This window comes from Salvelinus alpinus, chromosome 13, assembly GCF_045679555.1.
Source record: "Salvelinus alpinus chromosome 13, SLU_Salpinus.1, whole genome shotgun sequence".
Lineage (NCBI taxonomy): Eukaryota > Metazoa > Chordata > Actinopteri > Salmoniformes > Salmonidae > Salvelinus > Salvelinus alpinus.
This window is the reverse complement of record NC_092098.1, coordinates 53,263,138-53,281,172: the sequence shown is the minus strand read 5'-3', so window position 1 is coordinate 53,281,172 and position 18,035 is coordinate 53,263,138. Positions and strand designations below refer to the sequence as shown.

Sequence of the window (18,035 nt, the reverse complement as noted above, 5' to 3'; positions counted from 1 at the left end):
GTTCAAGACCGGGCTCTGGCTGGGCCACTCAAGGACATTCAGAGACTTGTCCCAAAGCCACTGCTGCATTGTCTTGGCTGTGTGCTTAGGGTCGTTGTCCTGTTGGAAGGTGAACCTTCGCCCCAGTCTGAGGACCTGAGATCTCTGGAGCAGGTTTTCATCAAGGATCTCTCTGTACTTTGCTCCGTTCATCTTTCCCTTGATCCTGACTAGTCTCCTAGTCCCTGCTGCTGACAAACATTCCCACAGCATGATGCTGCCACCACCATGCTTCACTGTAGGGATGGTGCCAGGTTTCCTACAGGCGTGACACTTGGCATTCAGGCCAAAGAGTTCAATCTTGGTTTCATCAGACCAGAGAATATTGTTGAGTCCTTTAGGTGCCTTTTGGCAAACTCCAAGCAGGATGTCATGTGCCTTTTATTGAGGTGTGGCTTCGGTCTGGCCACTCCACCAAAACGCCTGATGGGTGGAGTGCTGCAGAGATGGTTGTCCTAGTGGAAGGTTCTCCCATCTCCACAGAGGAACTCTGGAGCTCTGTCAGAGGTACCATTGGGTTTTTGGTCACCTCCCTGACCAGGGCCCTTCTCCCCTGATTGCGCAGTTTGGCCTGTCTGTCACGCCCTGACCTGAGTATTCTTTGTTTTCTTTAAATATTTTGGTTAGGTCAGGGTGTGACGAGGGTGGTTTGTGTGTTTTTGTTTCGTCTAGGGTGTTTGTACTGTCTAGGTTTTTTTTGTAGATTTATGGGGTTGTGTTCATTCTAGGTGTTTATGTAAGTCTATGGTTGCCTAGATTGGTTCTCAATTAGAGGCAGGTGTTTATCGTTGTCTCTGATTGGGAACCATATTTAGGCAGCCATGTTCTTTGGGTATTTTGTGGGTGATTGTTTCCTGTGTCAGTGTTTGTGCCACACGGGACTGTTTCGGTTTGGTCACGTTTATTGTTTTTGTATTTGTGTTCATGTTCAGTTTTCCCTATTAAAACATGGACACCTACCACGCTGCGTATTGGTCAGATCCTTGCTACACCTCTTCAGAGGAAGAAGAGGACGACAGCCGTTACACTGTCGGCCAGCTCTAGGAAGAGTCTTGGTGGTTCCGAACTTCTTGCATTTAAAAATGATGGAGACAACTGTGTTGTTGGGGACCTTCAATGGTGCAGAAATGTTTTGTTAGCCTTCCCCAGATCTGGGCCTCGACACAATCCTGTCTCGGAGTTCAATGGACACTTCCTTCAACCTCATGGCTTGGTTTTTTGTCGGCCGGTCAGACCACACTCATCTCAGGATTTCATCTGGAGAGGGAGGGGAGAAAGAGGTCAAGGCGTAGAATAGTTCTGTGTGAGTGGGACCAGTTGACTCAATAGGCTGAGCGAACGAGGAGCGGATTCCCATCAACCTTCTTTTCAAAGAGGTTGAAAAAGCAGAGAGGGAGGAGGGAGGGGGTGGAGGATTAAGGAGAGAGGAGGTGGAAAATAGTGTCCTAGGGTTAGAGAAAGGAGCTTGAAATTTAGAGTGATAGAAAGTGGCTTTAGCAGCAGATACAGAGGAAGAGAAAGTAGAGAGGAGGAAGTAAAGAAGGATGATAGGTCCTCCAGAAGGTAAAGAAGGGAGTGAAAGGAAGATAGGTCCTCCAGAAATGTTCACTCAGCTTCCGCCAGTCCTGTTCTATAAGCTCACAATGAGTCACTCAGCCACGGAGAAGGAAGGGAGGAAAGGGGACAGAAAAGGAAACAAAGTAGTGATCAGAGACCTGGAGGGGGTTACAGTGAGATTAGTAGGAGAACAGAGACCTGGAGGGGGGTTACAGTGAGATTAGTAGGACAACAGAGACCTGGAGGGGGGTTACAGTGAGATTAGTAGGAGAACAGAGACCTGGAGGGGGGTTACAGTGAGATTAGTAGGATAACAGAGACCTGGAGGAGGGTTACAGTGAGATTAGCAGGAGAACAGAGACCTGGAGGGGGGGGGGGGGGGGGTTACAGTGAGATTAGTAGGAGAACAGAGACCTGGAGGGGGGTTACAGTGAGATTAGTAGGAGAACAGAGACCTGGAGGGGGGTTACAGTGAGATTAGTAGGAGAACAGAGACCTGGAGGGGGGTTACAGTGAGATTAGTAGGAGAACAGAGACCTGGAGGGGGGTTACAGTGAGATTACTAAGAGAACAGAGACCTGGAGGAGGGTTACAGTGAGATTAGTAGGAGAACAGAGACCTGGAGAGGGGTTAGAGAACAGAAAAACAGTGGCTTTCAAACTATGGATTACGTGGCTAATTAAAGTTAAACAGTGTAACTCTTTCACCAGGCTCGAATATGACTCTCACAATGTTAACTTACGAAGAGTATCTCAACAGCATGGGATGTCAGGTGTGAAGGACTTCTCCAATAAGAATTCCTACTGTAAACTGTCTAGGGGGATGACAATAGGGTATTAACTTCAGATGAAATGATTATAGGTTTCTGTTATTGTATCAGGATAGGCTAGCGGCTAGCCCATGCATTAAATTAAATTGAAACATTTAGTTACTCCACCAAGGCAACATACATAAGGTTTAATATGGGTTATTACATGTTCACATCAAAATAAATAAAAAATAATAAACCCCGATGAGTTATGCAACAACCCATATTCATTTATTAAAAGTTTGCTTAATAACCCGTTGGCGCGCGTTGGAGCTCAAAAACAATGACGACACACATAAAGTCCAGAAGCACCTCACGTTGTGGTTACTCACTACTTCAAATCAAAGCAAATAAAATAAAATGTTATTGGTCACATACACATGGTTAGCAGATGTTTAATGCGAGTGTAGCAAAATGCATGTGCTTCTAGTTCCGACAATGCAGTAATATTATTGTTCACTATGTTGGCAGCAGCCACTCAATGTCAGTGATGGCTGTCTAACAGTCTGATGGCCTTGAGATAGAAGCTGTTTTTCAGTCTCTCGGTCCCTGCTTTGATACACCTGTACTGACCTCGCCTTCTGGATGATAGCGGGGTGAACAGGCAGTGGCTCGGGTGGTTGTTGTCCTTGATGATCTGTTTGGCCTTCCTGTGACATCGGGTGCTGTAGGTGTCCTGGAGGGCAGGTAGTTTGCCCCCGGTGATGCATTGTGCAGACCTCACTACCCTCTGGAGAGCCTTACGGATATGGGCGGAGCAGTTGCCGTACCCGGCGGTGATACAGCCCGACAGGATGATCTTGATTGTGCATCTGTAAAAGTTTGTGAGTGTTTTTGGTGACAAGCCAAATTTCTTCAGCCTCCAGAGGTTGAAGAGGCGCTGCTGCGCCTTCTTCACCACGCTGTCTGTGTGGTTGGACCATTTCAGTTTGTCCGTGATGTGTACGCCGAGGACCTTAACTTTCTACCCTATCCACTACTCTCCCGTCGATGTGGATAGGGGGGTGCTCCCTCTGCTGTTTCCTGAAGTCCACAATCATCTCCTTTGTTTTGTTGACGTTGAGTGTGAGGTTATTCCCTGTAGGCCGTCTCGTCGTTGTTGGTAATCAAGCCTACCACTCTAGTGTCGTCTGCAAACTTGATGATTGAGTTGGAGGCGCGCATGGCCACACAGTCTTGGGTGAACAGGGAGTACAGGAGAGGGCTGAGAACGCACCCTTGTGGGGCCCCAGTGTTGAGGATCAGCGGGGTGGAGATGTTGTTACCTACCCTCACCACCTGGGGGCGGCCGTCAGGAAGTCCAGGTCCCAGTTACACAGGGCGGGGTCGAGACCCAGGGTCTCAAGCTTGATGACGAGTTTGGAGGGTACTATGGTGTTAAATGCTGAGCTGTAGTCGATGAACAGCATTCTCACATAGGTATTCCTCTTGTCCAGATGGGTTAGGGCAGTGTGCAGTGTGATGGCGATTGCGTAGTCTGTGGACCTATTGGGGCGGTAAGCAAATTGGAGTGGGTCTAGGGTGTCAGGTAGGGTGGAGGTGATATGGTCCTTGACTAGTCTCTCAAAGCACTTCATGATGACAGAAGTGAGTGCTACGGGGCGGTAGTCATTTAGCTCAGTTACCTTAGCTTTCTTGGGAACAGGAACAATGGTGGCCCTCTTGAAGCATGTGGGGACAGCAGACTGGGATAAGGATTGATTGAATATGTCCGTAAACACACCAGCCAGCTGGTCTGCGCATGCTCTGAGGACGCGGCTGGGGATGCCGTCTGGGCCTGCAGCCTTGCGAGGGTTGACACGTTCAAATGTTTTGCTCACGTCGGCTGCAGTGAAGGAGAGCCCGCAGGTTTTGGTAGCGGGCCGTGTTAGTGGCACTGTATTGTCCTGAAAGCGAGCAAAGAAGTTGTTTAGTCTGTCTGGGAGCAAAACATCCTGGTCCGCGACGGGGCTGATTTTCCTTTTATAGTCCGTGATTGACTGTAGACCCTGCCACATACCTCTCGTGTCTGAGCCGTTGTTGAATTGCGACACTACTTTGTCTCTATACTGACGTTTAGCTTGTTTGATTGCCTTGTGGAGGGAATAGCTACACTGTTTGTATTCGGTCATGTTTCTGGTCACCTTGCCCTGATTAAAAGCAGTGGTTCGCGCTTTCAGTTTTGCGCGAATGCTGCCATCAATCCACGGTTTCTGGTTTGGGAATTTTTTAATAGTTGCTGTGGGTACGACATCGCCGATGCACTTGCTAATAAACCAGCTCACTGAATCAGCGTATTCATCAATGCTGTTGTTGGCCGTAATGCGGAACATGTCCCAGTTCACGTGATCGAAGCAATCTTGAAGCGTGGAATCCGATTGGTCGGACCAGCGTTGAACAGACCTGAGCGCGGGAGCTTCCTGTTTTAGTTTTTGTCTATAGGCTGGAAGCAACAAAATGGAGTCGTGGTCAGCTTTTCCGAAAGGAGGGCGGGGGAGGGCCTTATATGCGTCGTGGAAGTTAGAATAACAATGATCTAGGGTTTTGCCAGCCCTGGTAGCGCAATCGATATGCTGATAGAATTTAGGGAGCCTTGTTTTCAGATTAGCCGTGTTAAAATCCCCAGCTACAATAAATGCAGCCTCAGGATATGTGGTTTCCAGTTTACATAGAGTCAAATGAAGTTTGTTCAGGGCCATCGATGTGTCTGCTTGGGGGGGATATATGCGGCTGTGATTATAATCGAAGAGAATTCTCTAGGTAGATAATGCGGTCGACATTTGATTGTGAGGAATTCTAAGTCAGGTGAACAGAAGGACTTGAGTTACTGTATGTTGTTATGATCACACCACGTCTCGTTAATCACAAGGCATACACCCGCCGTTCTTCTTACCAGAAAGATGCTTGTTTCTGTCGGCGCGATGCGTGAAGAACCCAGCTGGCTGTACCGACTCCGATAGCGTGTCTCGAGTGAGCCATGTTTCCATGAAACAAAGAACGTTACAGTCTCTGATGTCTCTCTGGAAGGCTACCCTTGCACGGATTTCGTCTACCTTGTTTTCAAGAGACTGGACATTGGCGAGTAGTATGCTCAGGAGTGGAGCGCGATGTGCCGGTCTACGGAGCCTGACCAGAAGACCGCTCCGTCTGCCCCTTCTACGGCGCCGTTGTTTTGGGTCGCCGGCTGGGATCCGATCCATTGTCCTGGGTGGTGGTCCAAACAGAGGATCCGCTTCGGGAAAGTCGTATTCCTGGTCGTAATGTTGGTGAGCTGACGTTGCTCTTATATCCAATAGTTCCTCCCGACTGTATGTAATAAAACCTAAGATTTCCTGGGGTAACACTGTAAGAAATAACACATAAAAAAAACAAAATACTGCATAGTTTCCTAGGAACGCGAAGCGAGGCGGCCATCTCTGTCGGCTCCGGAATTTTTCCGGTTTTCCTTCAGCGAAGTATGGCAGTTCCTTGCAGGTTTCCTCACAAAATCCACAGCAAGCACCTCTATCAATGCAGACAGTACTCCTTAGCCGTAACCGAAATCCCATGGGAACATGAACTCGTTAATCTTTCCCAAGCAATTCTCTCTCGGTGTTACACGATGCTAGGCTAACCTCAAGGCTGTCAAATACCTCCACGATGAGATGGTAGCTTCAGTCTTTACTAAGTCTTAACAAATTGATAACAACTCTCTTATAAAATAAAATCGGTATTTCCCTTCATGTCTTAGTAGGTATGGGGTTTGTTCTAGTTTTGTCGTCTTCTTTTATAATTTTTCTTCACCAACGGTCCTAATGGAAAACATCCATCCTTTTCTCAACGTCTCTTTTTCCCTCTCTTTTCTTCCTTTCCCAGACCTCCCATTAACCAGGTCAACTCCCATTGGCCACAGGTTAACAAGCGACCTTATTGGTCAAAACTTAAACTTAAAAGCTAACCAAACTATTCACTTATACATAAATAAATATTTATTCTAAAAGAAATGCATTAACAACATTACAATTTAGGAGCAATTCAATCACCTTTCAAATCTAATACCAATTAATTATAACAAATAAACTCAATACTTGGTTTTAACAAGGGAATTACAACAGTATTTCTGATCATACAGTAGATTAGCATTTATGAACTACACATCCTATGTTCTCTGTGTTCTATGTTCTCTGTGTCCTATGTTCTCTGTGTTATATGTTCTCTGTGTTCTATGTTCTTTGTGTTCTATGTTTTCTGTGTTCTATGTTCTCTATGTTCTATGTTCTCTGTGTTCTATGTTCTCTGTGTTCTATGTTCTTTGTGTCCTATTTTTTCTGTGTTCTATGTTCTCTATGTTCTTTGTGTTCTATGTTCTCTTTGTTTTGCATTGCTTTCATTATTATTATTTGTATAATTTTGTAAACATTTGTTTTGCATTTGGTGTGAGAAATGCGCTTTACAAATTAAATGACATAATTCTAAGCACGTCACTTACCTGTCTTATTCAGGTGAGTGTTTGACCCAGGTGAGTGTTTGTCCCAGGTGGGTGTTTGACCCAGGTGGGTGTTTGTCCCAGGTGTGTCAATCCCTGTGGGGGAGAGATGCTACTACAGATGTAGGATTTTAATTTAATCCAGTCTCCTATAACAGGAAAATAATCCTCCATCAAAAGGAAATGTGAATTATTAGATGGATGATTTGATCAAATGAAGATCCTAAATCTGGACATGGACGGCTGTATGTTAATTAACCCACCCCTCCATGATGACTTCATCATATAGATCCTATTATTACATTCTACAATTATACATTATTACACGCGTCATTCAGTGTTTCAGTGTTTCCCAAAGGGTCAACACCATGTAGGTTTTTGTCCTGATTCATCTAATCAAAGGCTTGATGTTGAGATGATGAGCTGAATCAGGTGTGTTAGTGTAGTAACTACAATGTGCATCTCTTTGGGTCCCCAGGACCAGGATTGGGAACCAGTGATGTAACTCTGTGTACTAATGACCAGCAGGTGAAGATGATACAGTATATATAAGCCTGTTGTCTCTGCCCAGGTACTCACACTAGACCTGGGCTGTCAGGTTCACCATATCACCTGAGGAGGTGGGTTCAACTTGACATTTACATGATAAACAGTGGCTTTAGTAGTTGGTGGAGATGTTGACATTCTGCTATTTAGTTTGATGTCTGAAGTGAGTGGTTTAACCCTTTTCTTAGCAGCTGGTGTCGAATGCGCTAACATTGAATAGAATATTAATTTATACCTCCAGGTCTAGTGTGAGTACCTGGGCAGAGACAACAGGCTTATATATACTGTATCATCTTCACCTGCTGGTCATTATACATTTTTGTAAATTATTTGTAATTTACCTTTTTGATGAACTTGTTTAATTCTCTTTCCTCTAACGATGCTTCAATGATGTTTGTGTCAACAGGTGAATTAATGTACAGTTTTGAATATCTTTATTTGTAATCATGGTTATGTATTTCCACAGATATCACCAGCCAGAGGGAGACGTTCTCCAGTCAGGATGAGTTCCCTGACCTCTGACCCTAACCAGACAGACATCAACACCATCATCCGACCCCCTTACTTCTTCATCAGTGGTTTCATAGCCATCCCCTACATGAAGTACTACTACTGCTTCCTCTGTTTTGTATACATCATCTCTCTGGTAAGGCCGTAGCTCTGGTCCAGGGTGTTACTAACTAGCTCTGGTCCGCGGTGTTACAAACTAGCTCTGGTCCCGGGTGTTACACACTAGCTCTGGTCCAGGGTGTTACATGCAGTTAGCGTCAGCTAGTTGGTCCAGGTGATAAACTCTAAAGTTGTTCACTTTCCTATAGAACACAAAACCTAATACTTGAATGTTATTCCAGCTGAACTATGTGGGGACATAGAGCACCACCCAGAGTCAATGGCCTGATGCATGTACCTGTAAATCCATGTTTGGTCATTTCTGCTCTGTGTGTGTGTGTGTGTGTGTGTGTGTGTGTGTGTGTGTGTGTGTGTGTGTGTGTGGTGTGTGTGTGTGTGTGTGTGTGTGTGTGTGTGTGTGTGTGTGTGTGTGTGTGTGTGTGTGTGTGTGTGTGTGTGTTGGGTCTAGGTGGGCAACACCTTCGTCATGACTGGCATCTACGTGGACCGCAGTCTCCACAGGTAATCAGACCTCTTTTAATCTTATTAACACAAGACCGTGTAAAACAGACATTCTATCTTTTTGAAGTCCCAGTTCCCTGGACTTCACAGACATGTGTGGGAGCCTGCCCTGCTCCCCGGTCTCCATTACGTGATATTTATATTAATATTAAAAGATATTTATGTTCTGCCCTTACAGCCCCAAGTACATTGCTGTGTTCAACCTGGCCTTCACAGACGTGTGTGAAAGCACGGCCCTGGTTCCCAAGCTGCTGGACATGTTCCTGTTCAGCAGACAGCTCATCTCCTACAACCAGTGTCTCACTAGCCTCTTCTTCGTCTTCCTCTTCATCACCATGCAGTCCTTCAACCTCACCATCCTCTCCTATGACAGACTGGTGGCCATCTGCTGCCCGCTCAGGTCTCAGATAATACATCAAATTATTAACTCAATTAAAATAACATTCAGAAAGACTACATTATTTGACTCTTCTGGGATAAATAAAATATTTTAATTGAATAATTTGATTTATTTGACCATTTATTCAAATGTATTTATTAAATGTATTATATATAAAAAATTACGATTTAACATGGATACCACTGCATTTAAAATCATATATAAGGATATAGTTTCCTGGCAGACACCTTGATCACAAAGGAGGTTGACCCAGCGTGAGGCTCGGCCAATGCACTCTGGTCGTGCTGATCCCTGCAAGTTCCCCAAATGTGGGAATCTCGACTGAATAATTATAAAACAATAATAATCAACCACTGACGATTATAACACGATAAAGTTGAAAGTCTTCTTTCCCACAGAGATCCTATTAAATGACAAGAGGTGTCATCAACTCTCAAAGTTCCATTGTCATGTTCTTTCCAGGTACCACATGATGGTCACTCACAGGTCCATTCTCCAGCTGACGGGCGCCGCCTGGACGTTTGCTGTGTTGATGATGTTGATCTCTGTGTGTCTCATCACCCGGCTCTCTTTCTGTAGGTTAGTATGTATCGTGTTGTAGAGCAACGACTCCACTGCAAAAGCATAGCTTCTGTGAATTAGAGTTTCATCTCTTAAATCACATCAAACTATTGTTCAAGTGCATTTCAAATTTTACTAAAATGAAGGAGATAAACAAACAGAATGTTATGTTGTCATCTGTCAGGTTGTTGTAAAACGTTGATGGCTCCATGTCGTCATGGACTCAGTTCCTCTTGAATACTAATTCCAACAGGCAGTGAACCTGTAGCCGAAAACGTCACGGGTTCGAAACCCTGGCCAGGCGCTGGAGAAAAAATTAGCAGAAGACAACATTTCTCTTGTTCGCTCTAATATCTGGATAATAAAATGTTGTATAATGTATTGTATTGTAGGTCTCTGGTGATCGACAGCTACCTCTGTGACCACGGTCCCCTGTTCCGTCTGGCGGCCCCCTGTTCTGATGTGGTCCCTAATCAGATGATGGCGTATCTCAACCCCTGTATAGTTCTCTATCTCCCCATGGTCTTCATCGTATCCTCCTACATCTGTATAACACACGCCCTGTTCACCATCACACTGCCCCAGGACAGGTGAGAAGTAATACTGACTGGAATAAGTACGTCAAGTCAGTAAATAGACTTGTCCAAGCCAGAACGGCTCATATGCTGATTGGCGTGAGGCCTCAGAAAAACCTTTTTAGAGTGATGGAATTGTTACAAGAGTGATACATGCTGGGAGATATTGAGAATGCAATTAAAACTGTATAGATAATCACATACTGTATTGACACACTTTCTCTCCTTCTCCCTCTCTTTCTCTCTCTCTCTCTGTCTCTCTCTCTCTCTCTCTCTCTCTCTCTCTCTCTCTCTCTGTCTCTCTCTACCTCTAACCCTCGCTCTCTCTCTCTCTCCCAGACTCAGAGCCATGAAGACATGTACCTCACACCTAATACTGGTGGCCATATTCTACCTGCCTGTTATTTTCACATACGTCCTCCAATCCCTCATACCAACCAACGCCCGGATCATCAACCTCTCCCTGACGTCGATACTGCCACCAATGCTCAACCCCATCATATACGTTCTGAAGACGGAGGAGTTTAAGGTATCGGTCAAGAAGCTGCTCAGAAGAGGGGCCCAAAGGGCTGTGACGCAGGTCAAACCAACATGAAGTACTTGAATTATTTCTCTTAAAAATAATATATTTACAGTGCCTTCAGAAAGTATTCATACCTAATCAGCCATTTTCAAGTCTTGCCATAGATTTTCAGGCCGATTTAAGTCAAAACTGTAACTAAGCCACTCAGGAACATTACATGTCATCTTGGTAAGCAACGCCAGTGTATATTTGATCTTATGTTTTAGGTTATTGTCCTGCTGAAAGGTGAATTTGTCTCCCAGTGTCTGTTGGAAATCAGACTGAAGCAGGATTTCCTCTAGGATTTTGCCTGTGCTTAGTTCTATTCCGTTTCTTCTTTATCCTAAAAACTCTCTAGTCCTTGGCGATGACAAGCATACCCATAACGTGTTGCAGCCACCACCATGTTGGAAATAGGAAGAGTGGTTGTCAGTGATGTGTTGGATTTGTCCCAACCATAACGCATCGTATTCAGGACATAAAGTTCATTTCTTTGCCACTTTTATTTTACAGTTTTACTTTAGTGCCTTATTGAAAACAGGATGCATGTTTGGGTATATTTGAATTCAGTACAGGCTTTCTTTTCACTCTGTCATTTAGGTTAGTATTGTGGAGTAACTACACCGTTCTTGATCCATCCTCATGTCACCTGTCGCAGCCATTAAACTCTGTAACTGTTTTAAAGTCACCATTGGTCTCATGGTGAAATTCCTGAGCGGTTTCCTTCCTCTCCGGCAACTGAGTTAGGAAGGACGCCTGTATCTTTGTAGTGACTGGGTGTATTGATACACCATCCAAAGTGTAATTAATAACTTCACCATGCTCAAAGGGATATTCAATGTCTGCTTTTTTTTGTTGTTATTGATTTTTTACCCATCAACTAATAGGTCGGCCTTTTGCATTGGAGAACCTCCCTGGTCTTAGTGGTTGAATCTGTGTTTGAAATGCACTGCTGGACTGAGGGACTTTACAGTGTCGGTACAGAGATTTGGTTTTTACTATCATTCCACTTTGACCTTATGGGGTATTGTGTGAAGGCCAGGGACACAACATCTACATGTAATCCATTTTAAATTCAGACTGTAACACAACAAAATGTGGAATAATTCAAGAGGTGTGAATACTTTATGAAGGCACTGTATAGTATGTCTACGAGCCTTTATAGCCATTCAAAAAATAACAAATATCAGTGTGATTTAATGTATTTAATGTATATTTACATATACTTATATTTAGAAGTACTTGAAGTGTTTTGTTTATTTATATCTCTCTTTTTTGCAGTCTCGGTTCCTTCCTCTATACGTTTTGTTTTCTGATTGGAAGCTATGTGTAACTACAGTGTATCTGGCATAGTGAACGATTCTATTGTTGCTTCACTCAATGAAGTGAAGTGGTATGAGACAAATAAAGTACGCTATTTACACAATGTGTTTGAGGGGCTGCTGAACTCATCGATGCCCTTTTAGAACGGTTGCAACAACATAGCCACTACCACTTCTTCCATCTTTAATTCATTTTAAATTAATTAAATATTGAGGAAGTGGTTTGCCAAGGAGGTCTTTTGTCGCTCAATTTTACATCTACATCATCAACAAAAGCTGTCAAACTATCGTCAATAAAGCTCAAGCTGCTACACGCTAGCTAGCTAAGTTCCATCTCTGTGTTTGTCAATAATGCTAGCTAGTACTAGTAGCTAGCGTGCACATTGAGCCGGTAAACCACGTTAGCTAAATTGGCTTATCAAGTCACTGGTGAGTAGTGAAGTGTGTGTTTTGGTGCCGTTCTGTTTTTACAGCTTTCTCACTATCTATTACCAGAGTGTGTCTGTCAGTGTTTCATGGGGACTAACGTTACTAAACAGTGTAGCAGCAGGAACAAAGATCCATCGTCTCAAGTCTCATTTTGCCCCAAAACCGGCAGACTGGAGTGATCCCTAACAAACACATCGGCAAGTGGCCACTCCATGTACGGCCTAGGGGCTAAGTGTTCTATCAACATAACATTGGTGTTATGTTGTCTTATGTTAATTAACAAGTCCGAGGCGCTGTGTGACCGGCACGTCTGTCTCACCGTCTGGAGGTTCCCTGCTGTGATCGGATAGAGCGCAATCAGCGCAGCTGTTTGTCCGTACATGACAATTCTCCCTAGGCGTTATAATCCCGTGTTAGTGGGCATGATTGTTAACTAAACCCAACAGGTAGCAGGGGGGGCAGGTAGCCTAGTGGTTAGAGTGTTGGGCCAGTAACCGAAAGGTTGCTGGATTGAATCCCAGAGCTTACATCTGTCGTTCTGCCTCTAAACAAGGCAGTTAACCCACTATTCCCCAGTAGGCTGTTGTTGTAAATAAGAATTTGTTCTTATCTGACTTGCCTAGTAATATAAAGACTACACTCTGCTTCTGGTCCATCTCCCTTCAGCAGACTACAGACAGAAATTAGCTGCTAGTTCAATCTGATACAACACATCTGTTTATGTTGTACATTGTCCCTGCTCAAATAAACCTAATAATAAGAAAAACTCAAAACTTTCAGATACTGTCAGAGCTGCAAAGTGTCTGTCCTCGTTTTAAAGAGATTTGCCGGTACTTTTGTGTCATTTTTATACAGTAGTTCAGAAAGTACTGCTCACGAGCCAAAAGCGGTCCCCTAAAATTGTGCACTATGTCACATATGTGCAGATATGTGCACCACGTCATTGGTCTTTCTCTCTCGATCTGCTGTGGGTGTATGAAGTGCTCTCTTGCTCGCTGTCACTCATATGGAAGAGTGGATGAAGCTCATTGGTTGAACTCCAATTGCTAGGGGGCTGGCCCAAGTGGGGGAAAATTTAGACAAAATGAAACAGCACAGCTTCAAGAAAATATTTGCTTTCAAACTAAGGCCTAGGTGGCTAATTGAGGTAAGACAGTAACTCTGCTCATAGATTATGCATGTCTGAACTACACATTGACACATTAGCCCAAAATGTGAGATTTTAAAAATACTTAGTAATCGCCAAAGTTCCGGAGCATGTCTTTAAGGCCCAGCTCAAGACTGTGTTGTTCAGAAAAGGACCTCTATTAATTCAGTACTCATATCCTCCTGATCTGACGACACCTGTATATAGTTTTGTTTGTCCTCTGTGTCCTGTGTTCTCTGTGTCCTATGTCCTCTGTGTTCTCTGTGTCCTCTGTGTCCTATGTTCTCTGTGTCCTCTGTGTCCTATGTTCTCTGTGTCCTCTGTGTCCTATGTTCTCTGTGTCCTCTGTGTCCTATGTTCTCTGTGTCCTCTGTGTCCTCTGTGTCCTATGTTCTCTGTGTCCTCTGTGTCCTATGTTCTCTGTGTTCTCTGTGTCCTGTGTTCTCTGTTCTCTGTTCTCTGTTCTCTGTGTTCTGTGTTCTCTGTGTCCTATGTTCTCTGTGTCCTCTGTGTCCTATGTCCTCTGTGTTCTCTGTGTTCTCTGTGTCCTATGTTCTCTGTGTCCTCTGTGTCCTATGTCCTCTGTGTTCTCTGTGTCCTATGTTCTCTGTGTTCTCTGTTCTCTGTGTTCTCTGTTCTGTGTTCTCTGTGTTCTATGTTCTCTGTGTTCTCTGTTCTCTGTGTTCTATGTTCTCTGTGTTCTCTGTTCTCTGTTCTCTGTGTTCTATGTTCTATGTGTTCTATGTTCTATGTGTTCTATGTTCTCTGTGTTCTCTGTTCTCTGTTCTCTGTGTTCTCTGTGTCCTATGTTCTCTGTGTTCTCTGTTCTCTGTTCTCTGTGTCCTGTGTTCTCTGTCCTATGTTCTCTGTGTCCTATGTTCTCTGTGTCCTATGTTCTCTGTGTCCTATGTTCTCTGTGTCCTATGTTCTCTGTGTCCTATGTTCTCTGTGTCCTATGTTCTCTGTGTCCTATGTTCTCTGTGTCCTATGTTCTGTATGTTTTGGATTGCTTTCATTATTATTACTCTGTGCTATCTTGATGATTCCATAAACAAAACAATGACGTCATTTTAAGCACAGTTCTAGGGCTTACCCGTCTTATTCATGTGAGTGGTTGGCCCAGGAGAGTGGTTGGCCCAGCAGAGTGGTTGGCCCAGGAGAGTGGTTGGCCCAGGAGAGTGGTTGGCCCAGGAGAGTGGTTGGCCCAGGAGAGTGGTTGGCCAAGCAGAGTGGTTGGCTCAGGAGAGTGGTTGGCCCAGGAGAGTGGTTTGGCCCAGGAGAGTGGTTGGCCCAGGAGAGTGGTTGGCCCAGGAGAGTGGTTGGCCCAGGAGAGTGGTTGGCCCAGCAGAGTGGTTGGCCCAGGAGAGTGGTTGGCCCAGGAGAGTGGTTGGCCCAGGAGAGTGGTTGGCCCAGGAGAGTGGTTGGCCCAGGAGAGTGGTTGGCCCAGCAGAGTGGTTGGCCCAGGAGAGTGGTTGGCCCAGGAGAGTGGTTGGCCCAGGAGAGTGGTTGGCTCAGGAGAGTGGTTGGCCCAGGAGAGTGGTTGGCCCAGGAGAGTGGTTGGCCCAGGAGAGTGGTTGGCTCAGGAGAGTGGTTGGCTCAGGTTGTGTGTTTGGCCCAGGTGAATCTTTGGCCCAGGTAAGTCTTTGGCCCAGGTTTTGTGTTTGGCCCAGGTAAGTCTTTGGCCCAGGTTTTGTGTTTGGCCCAGGTAAGTCTTTGGCCCAGGTTTTGTGTTTGGCTCAGGTGAGTCTTTGGCCCAGGTTTTGTGTTTGGCCCAGGTTTTGTCTTTGGCCCAGGTTTTGTGTTTGGCCCAGGTTTTGTGTTTGGCCCAGGTTTTGTGTTTGGCCCAGGTTTTGTCTTTGGCCCAGGTTTTGTGTTTGGCCCAGGTTTTGTGTTTGGCCCAGGTTTTGTGTTTGGCCCAGGTTTTGTCTTTGGCCCAGGTTTTGTGTTTGGCCCAGGTTTTGTGTTTGGCCCAGGTTTTGTGTTTGGCCCAGGTTTTGTGTTTGGCCCAGGTTTTGTGTTTGGCCCAGGTTTTGTCTTTGGCCCAGGTTTTGTGTTTGGCCCAGGTTTTGTGTTTGGCCCAGGTTTTGTGTTTGGCCCAGGTTTTGTCTTTGGCCCAGGTTTTGTGTTTGGCTCAGGTGAGTCAATGATGAGTTGATGAGCTGAATCAGGTGTGTTAGTGCAGTAACTACAATGTGCATCTCTTTGGGTCCCCAGGACCAGGATTGGGAACCAGTGATGTAACTCTGTGTACTAATGACCAGCAGGTGAAGATGATACAGTATATAAGCCTGTTGTCTCTGCCCAGGTACTCACACTAGACCTGGGCTGTCAGGTTCACCACATCACCTGAGGAGGTGGGTTCAACTTGATATTTACATGATAAACAGTGGCTTTAGTAGTTGGTGGAGATGTTGACATTCTGGGCTTTAGTTTGATGTCTGACGTTGTGGAGTATTTCTTCTAGCCGTGTATAAAATGCATTAATTTAAATCTAATGTATTTGTTTTACGCTTCTCCCACTTCTTTATCTTGAAAATGATGCTTTGAATAATTAGTTAGATACCATTTATTTTACTATTTGAATAATGCTAAGTAACTGGTTGATGATGATTGCTACTGTCTTCCTCGGTGCCGTCAGTTGTGTCAGCAGTAGAGACAGCCAGCAGCATCACAGCATGAAGAGGAATCACAGGGACTTTTTGATTCAAAGATCTTGCTGGCTGAAGCTTCCTGCATCAAAAGTTTTATGCTACGTTATGTAAAAGAAAAAAAATGCCTTTAAATTAATGAGCGTTATTCATTTACTTGTCTTTCGTTAAGTTGTTGTATCCTCTATTTACACTCGTTCATCTCTCCCTGGATCTTGTTACAGGGATTTATTTTACTACGACACCATCTGCACATTCTTCTTTCATTGTTCTCTCTGTGTCTCTCTCTCTGCATGTTCCTGCAAACAGACCCAAGTTAAGACAGCAGACCAGGAGTGTATCTTAACCGGTCATCCATCCTGATTCCTGCAGCATGGCTCACGAGCAGTCAGTCCTTGTCACTTCCAATGCCACATTCGTTCGTCCGTCATATTTCTACATTAATGGTTTCGAGGACATCCCTCACATCAAATACTACTATGTGTTCCTGGGTCTGGTCTACGCCGTGACAGTCCTGGCTAACTCCTTCATCATGGCAGTTATCTACCTGGCCAGGAACCTCCACACGGCCAAGTATGTTGTTAGCTCCAACAACACAAAGTTTGGTCAAGAGTATTCTAATATCATATACATCTTTGCATGAATGTTGTCGATTATCTACACAAAGGGACCAGTGGTGCTATCTTAGCAACCGCGTGGGTCCCATCAATCTGTTCACTTTCGAAAGCTTGAGCATCGCACATGAATACGGCATTTTTCTAACCCCCCCCCTCCACCCCATCTTTAACCTAGGTACGTCGTAGTCTTCAACCTGGCTGTGACAGACCTGTGTGGAAGCACGGCTCTCATCCCTAAGCTCATAGAGACTTTTCTGTTTGAGAAGCAGTACATCTCCTACGAGGCCTGTCTCAGTAGCATGTTCTGTGTCTATGTCTTCATGACTATGCAGTCTCTCTCTCTCCTCACCCTGGCCTACGACCGGTTCGTTGCCATCGTCTTTCCTCTCAGGTAAGCATACATGTTCAAAAGATCTAAAGCTTTCTTCATTAAAAAAAAAAAAGATATGTATTTCTTAATTATTATTTTTAATCATTGGTGCTAGCAATGACAGGGTTGTGAGTTCGATTCCCGCTGGGGTCACCCATCACTGTTGCAAGTTGCTTCGGATAAAAGCTTCTGCCAAAATATTATTTCATTTTTCTTCTCTCAGGTACCACGTTATTGTGACCAGAACGTCCATGGCGGTGATTCTAGTAGTACTGTGGCTGTTCACGCTGGCTTTGATATCCTTCACTGTTAGCCTCATAACTCGCCTCTCCTTCTGTGGCTCTCTGGCGATAAAGAGCTTCTTCTGTGACCATGGCCCCACCTACACACTGTCCTGCAACGACAACTCTCTCAACAACATCATGGCTTGGGTCTGTTTCCTGGTGGTAATGTGTATCCCCATCATACTGATAGTCCTCACGTATATCTGCATTGCCATCGCGTTGATCAGGATCGCCACGGGGGAGGAGAGGGTTAAAGCCATGAGAACATGTACCTCTCACCTAATTCTGGTGGCCATCTTCTATCTGCCCATGGTGGGTAATAACATAGCTGCAGTAGTCAGCTACATACATCCTAATGCCAGGATCATCAACAACTCATTGACCCAGACCTTGCCTTCTATGTTGAACCCTATCATATACTCACTGAGGACAGAGGAGGTCCTGGACTCCGTCAGAAAGCTTTACAACATATACTCACTGAGGACAGAGGAGGTCCTGGACTCTGTCAGAAAGCTTTACAAAAGGAACAAGGGGAACTGAACACAGAATAAGAAGTTAACCTGTCACAATAAATAAACAAATAAATGACTTAAGT

The 18,035-nt window shown here is 44.7% G+C and overlaps 2 protein-coding genes across 2 annotated transcripts; both read left to right on the top strand.

Moving 5' to 3' along the window:
- Positions 1–7,422: 7,422 nt before the first annotated feature.
- LOC139537923 (olfactory receptor 8B8-like) lies at positions 7,423–10,656 on the top strand. Its single transcript, XM_071339819.1, has 7 exons — positions 7,423–7,468; positions 7,861–8,040; positions 8,473–8,525; positions 8,704–8,925; positions 9,388–9,504; positions 9,879–10,076; positions 10,401–10,656. Exons 2-7 carry the CDS (start codon positions 7,897–7,899, stop codon positions 10,654–10,656), a joined length of 990 nt encoding a protein of 329 aa, XP_071195920.1. The 5' UTR covers positions 7,423–7,468; positions 7,861–7,896.
- Positions 10,657–12,270: 1,614 nt separating this feature from the next.
- LOC139537922 (olfactory receptor 2A12-like) lies at positions 12,271–18,028 on the top strand. The gene is made up of 4 exons (XM_071339818.1): positions 12,271–12,374; positions 16,479–16,742; positions 16,962–17,177; positions 17,380–18,028. The coding sequence occupies exons 2-4, from the start codon at positions 16,543–16,545 to the stop codon at positions 17,978–17,980; spliced, it is 1,017 nt and encodes a 338-aa protein (XP_071195919.1). The 5' UTR covers positions 12,271–12,374; positions 16,479–16,542; the 3' UTR covers positions 17,981–18,028.
- The last annotated feature ends 7 nt before the right edge of the window (positions 18,029–18,035 follow it).

What these genes read in the sequence shown, in the direction of transcription:
- LOC139537923 (XM_071339819.1), top strand. Translation starts at nt 7,897, where the DNA reads ATGAGTTCCCTGACCTCTGACCCTAACCAGACAGACATCAACACCATC. An exon ending in GTGGACCGCAGTCTCCACAG is followed by an intron (nt 8,526 to 8,703) that starts GTAATCAGACCT and finishes CTGCCCTTACAG; the next exon opens with CCCCAAGTACATTGCTGTGT. An exon ending in ACCCGGCTCTCTTTCTGTAG is followed by an intron (nt 9,505 to 9,878) that starts GTTAGTATGTAT and finishes ATTGTATTGTAG; the next exon opens with GTCTCTGGTGATCGACAGCT.
- LOC139537922 (XM_071339818.1), top strand. Translation starts at nt 16,543, where the DNA reads ATGGCTCACGAGCAGTCAGTCCTTGTCACTTCCAATGCCACATTCGTT. An exon ending in AGGAACCTCCACACGGCCAA is followed by an intron (nt 16,743 to 16,961) that starts GTATGTTGTTAG and finishes TCTTTAACCTAG; the next exon opens with GTACGTCGTAGTCTTCAACC. An exon ending in GCCATCGTCTTTCCTCTCAG is followed by an intron (nt 17,178 to 17,379) that starts GTAAGCATACAT and finishes TTCTTCTCTCAG; the next exon opens with GTACCACGTTATTGTGACCA.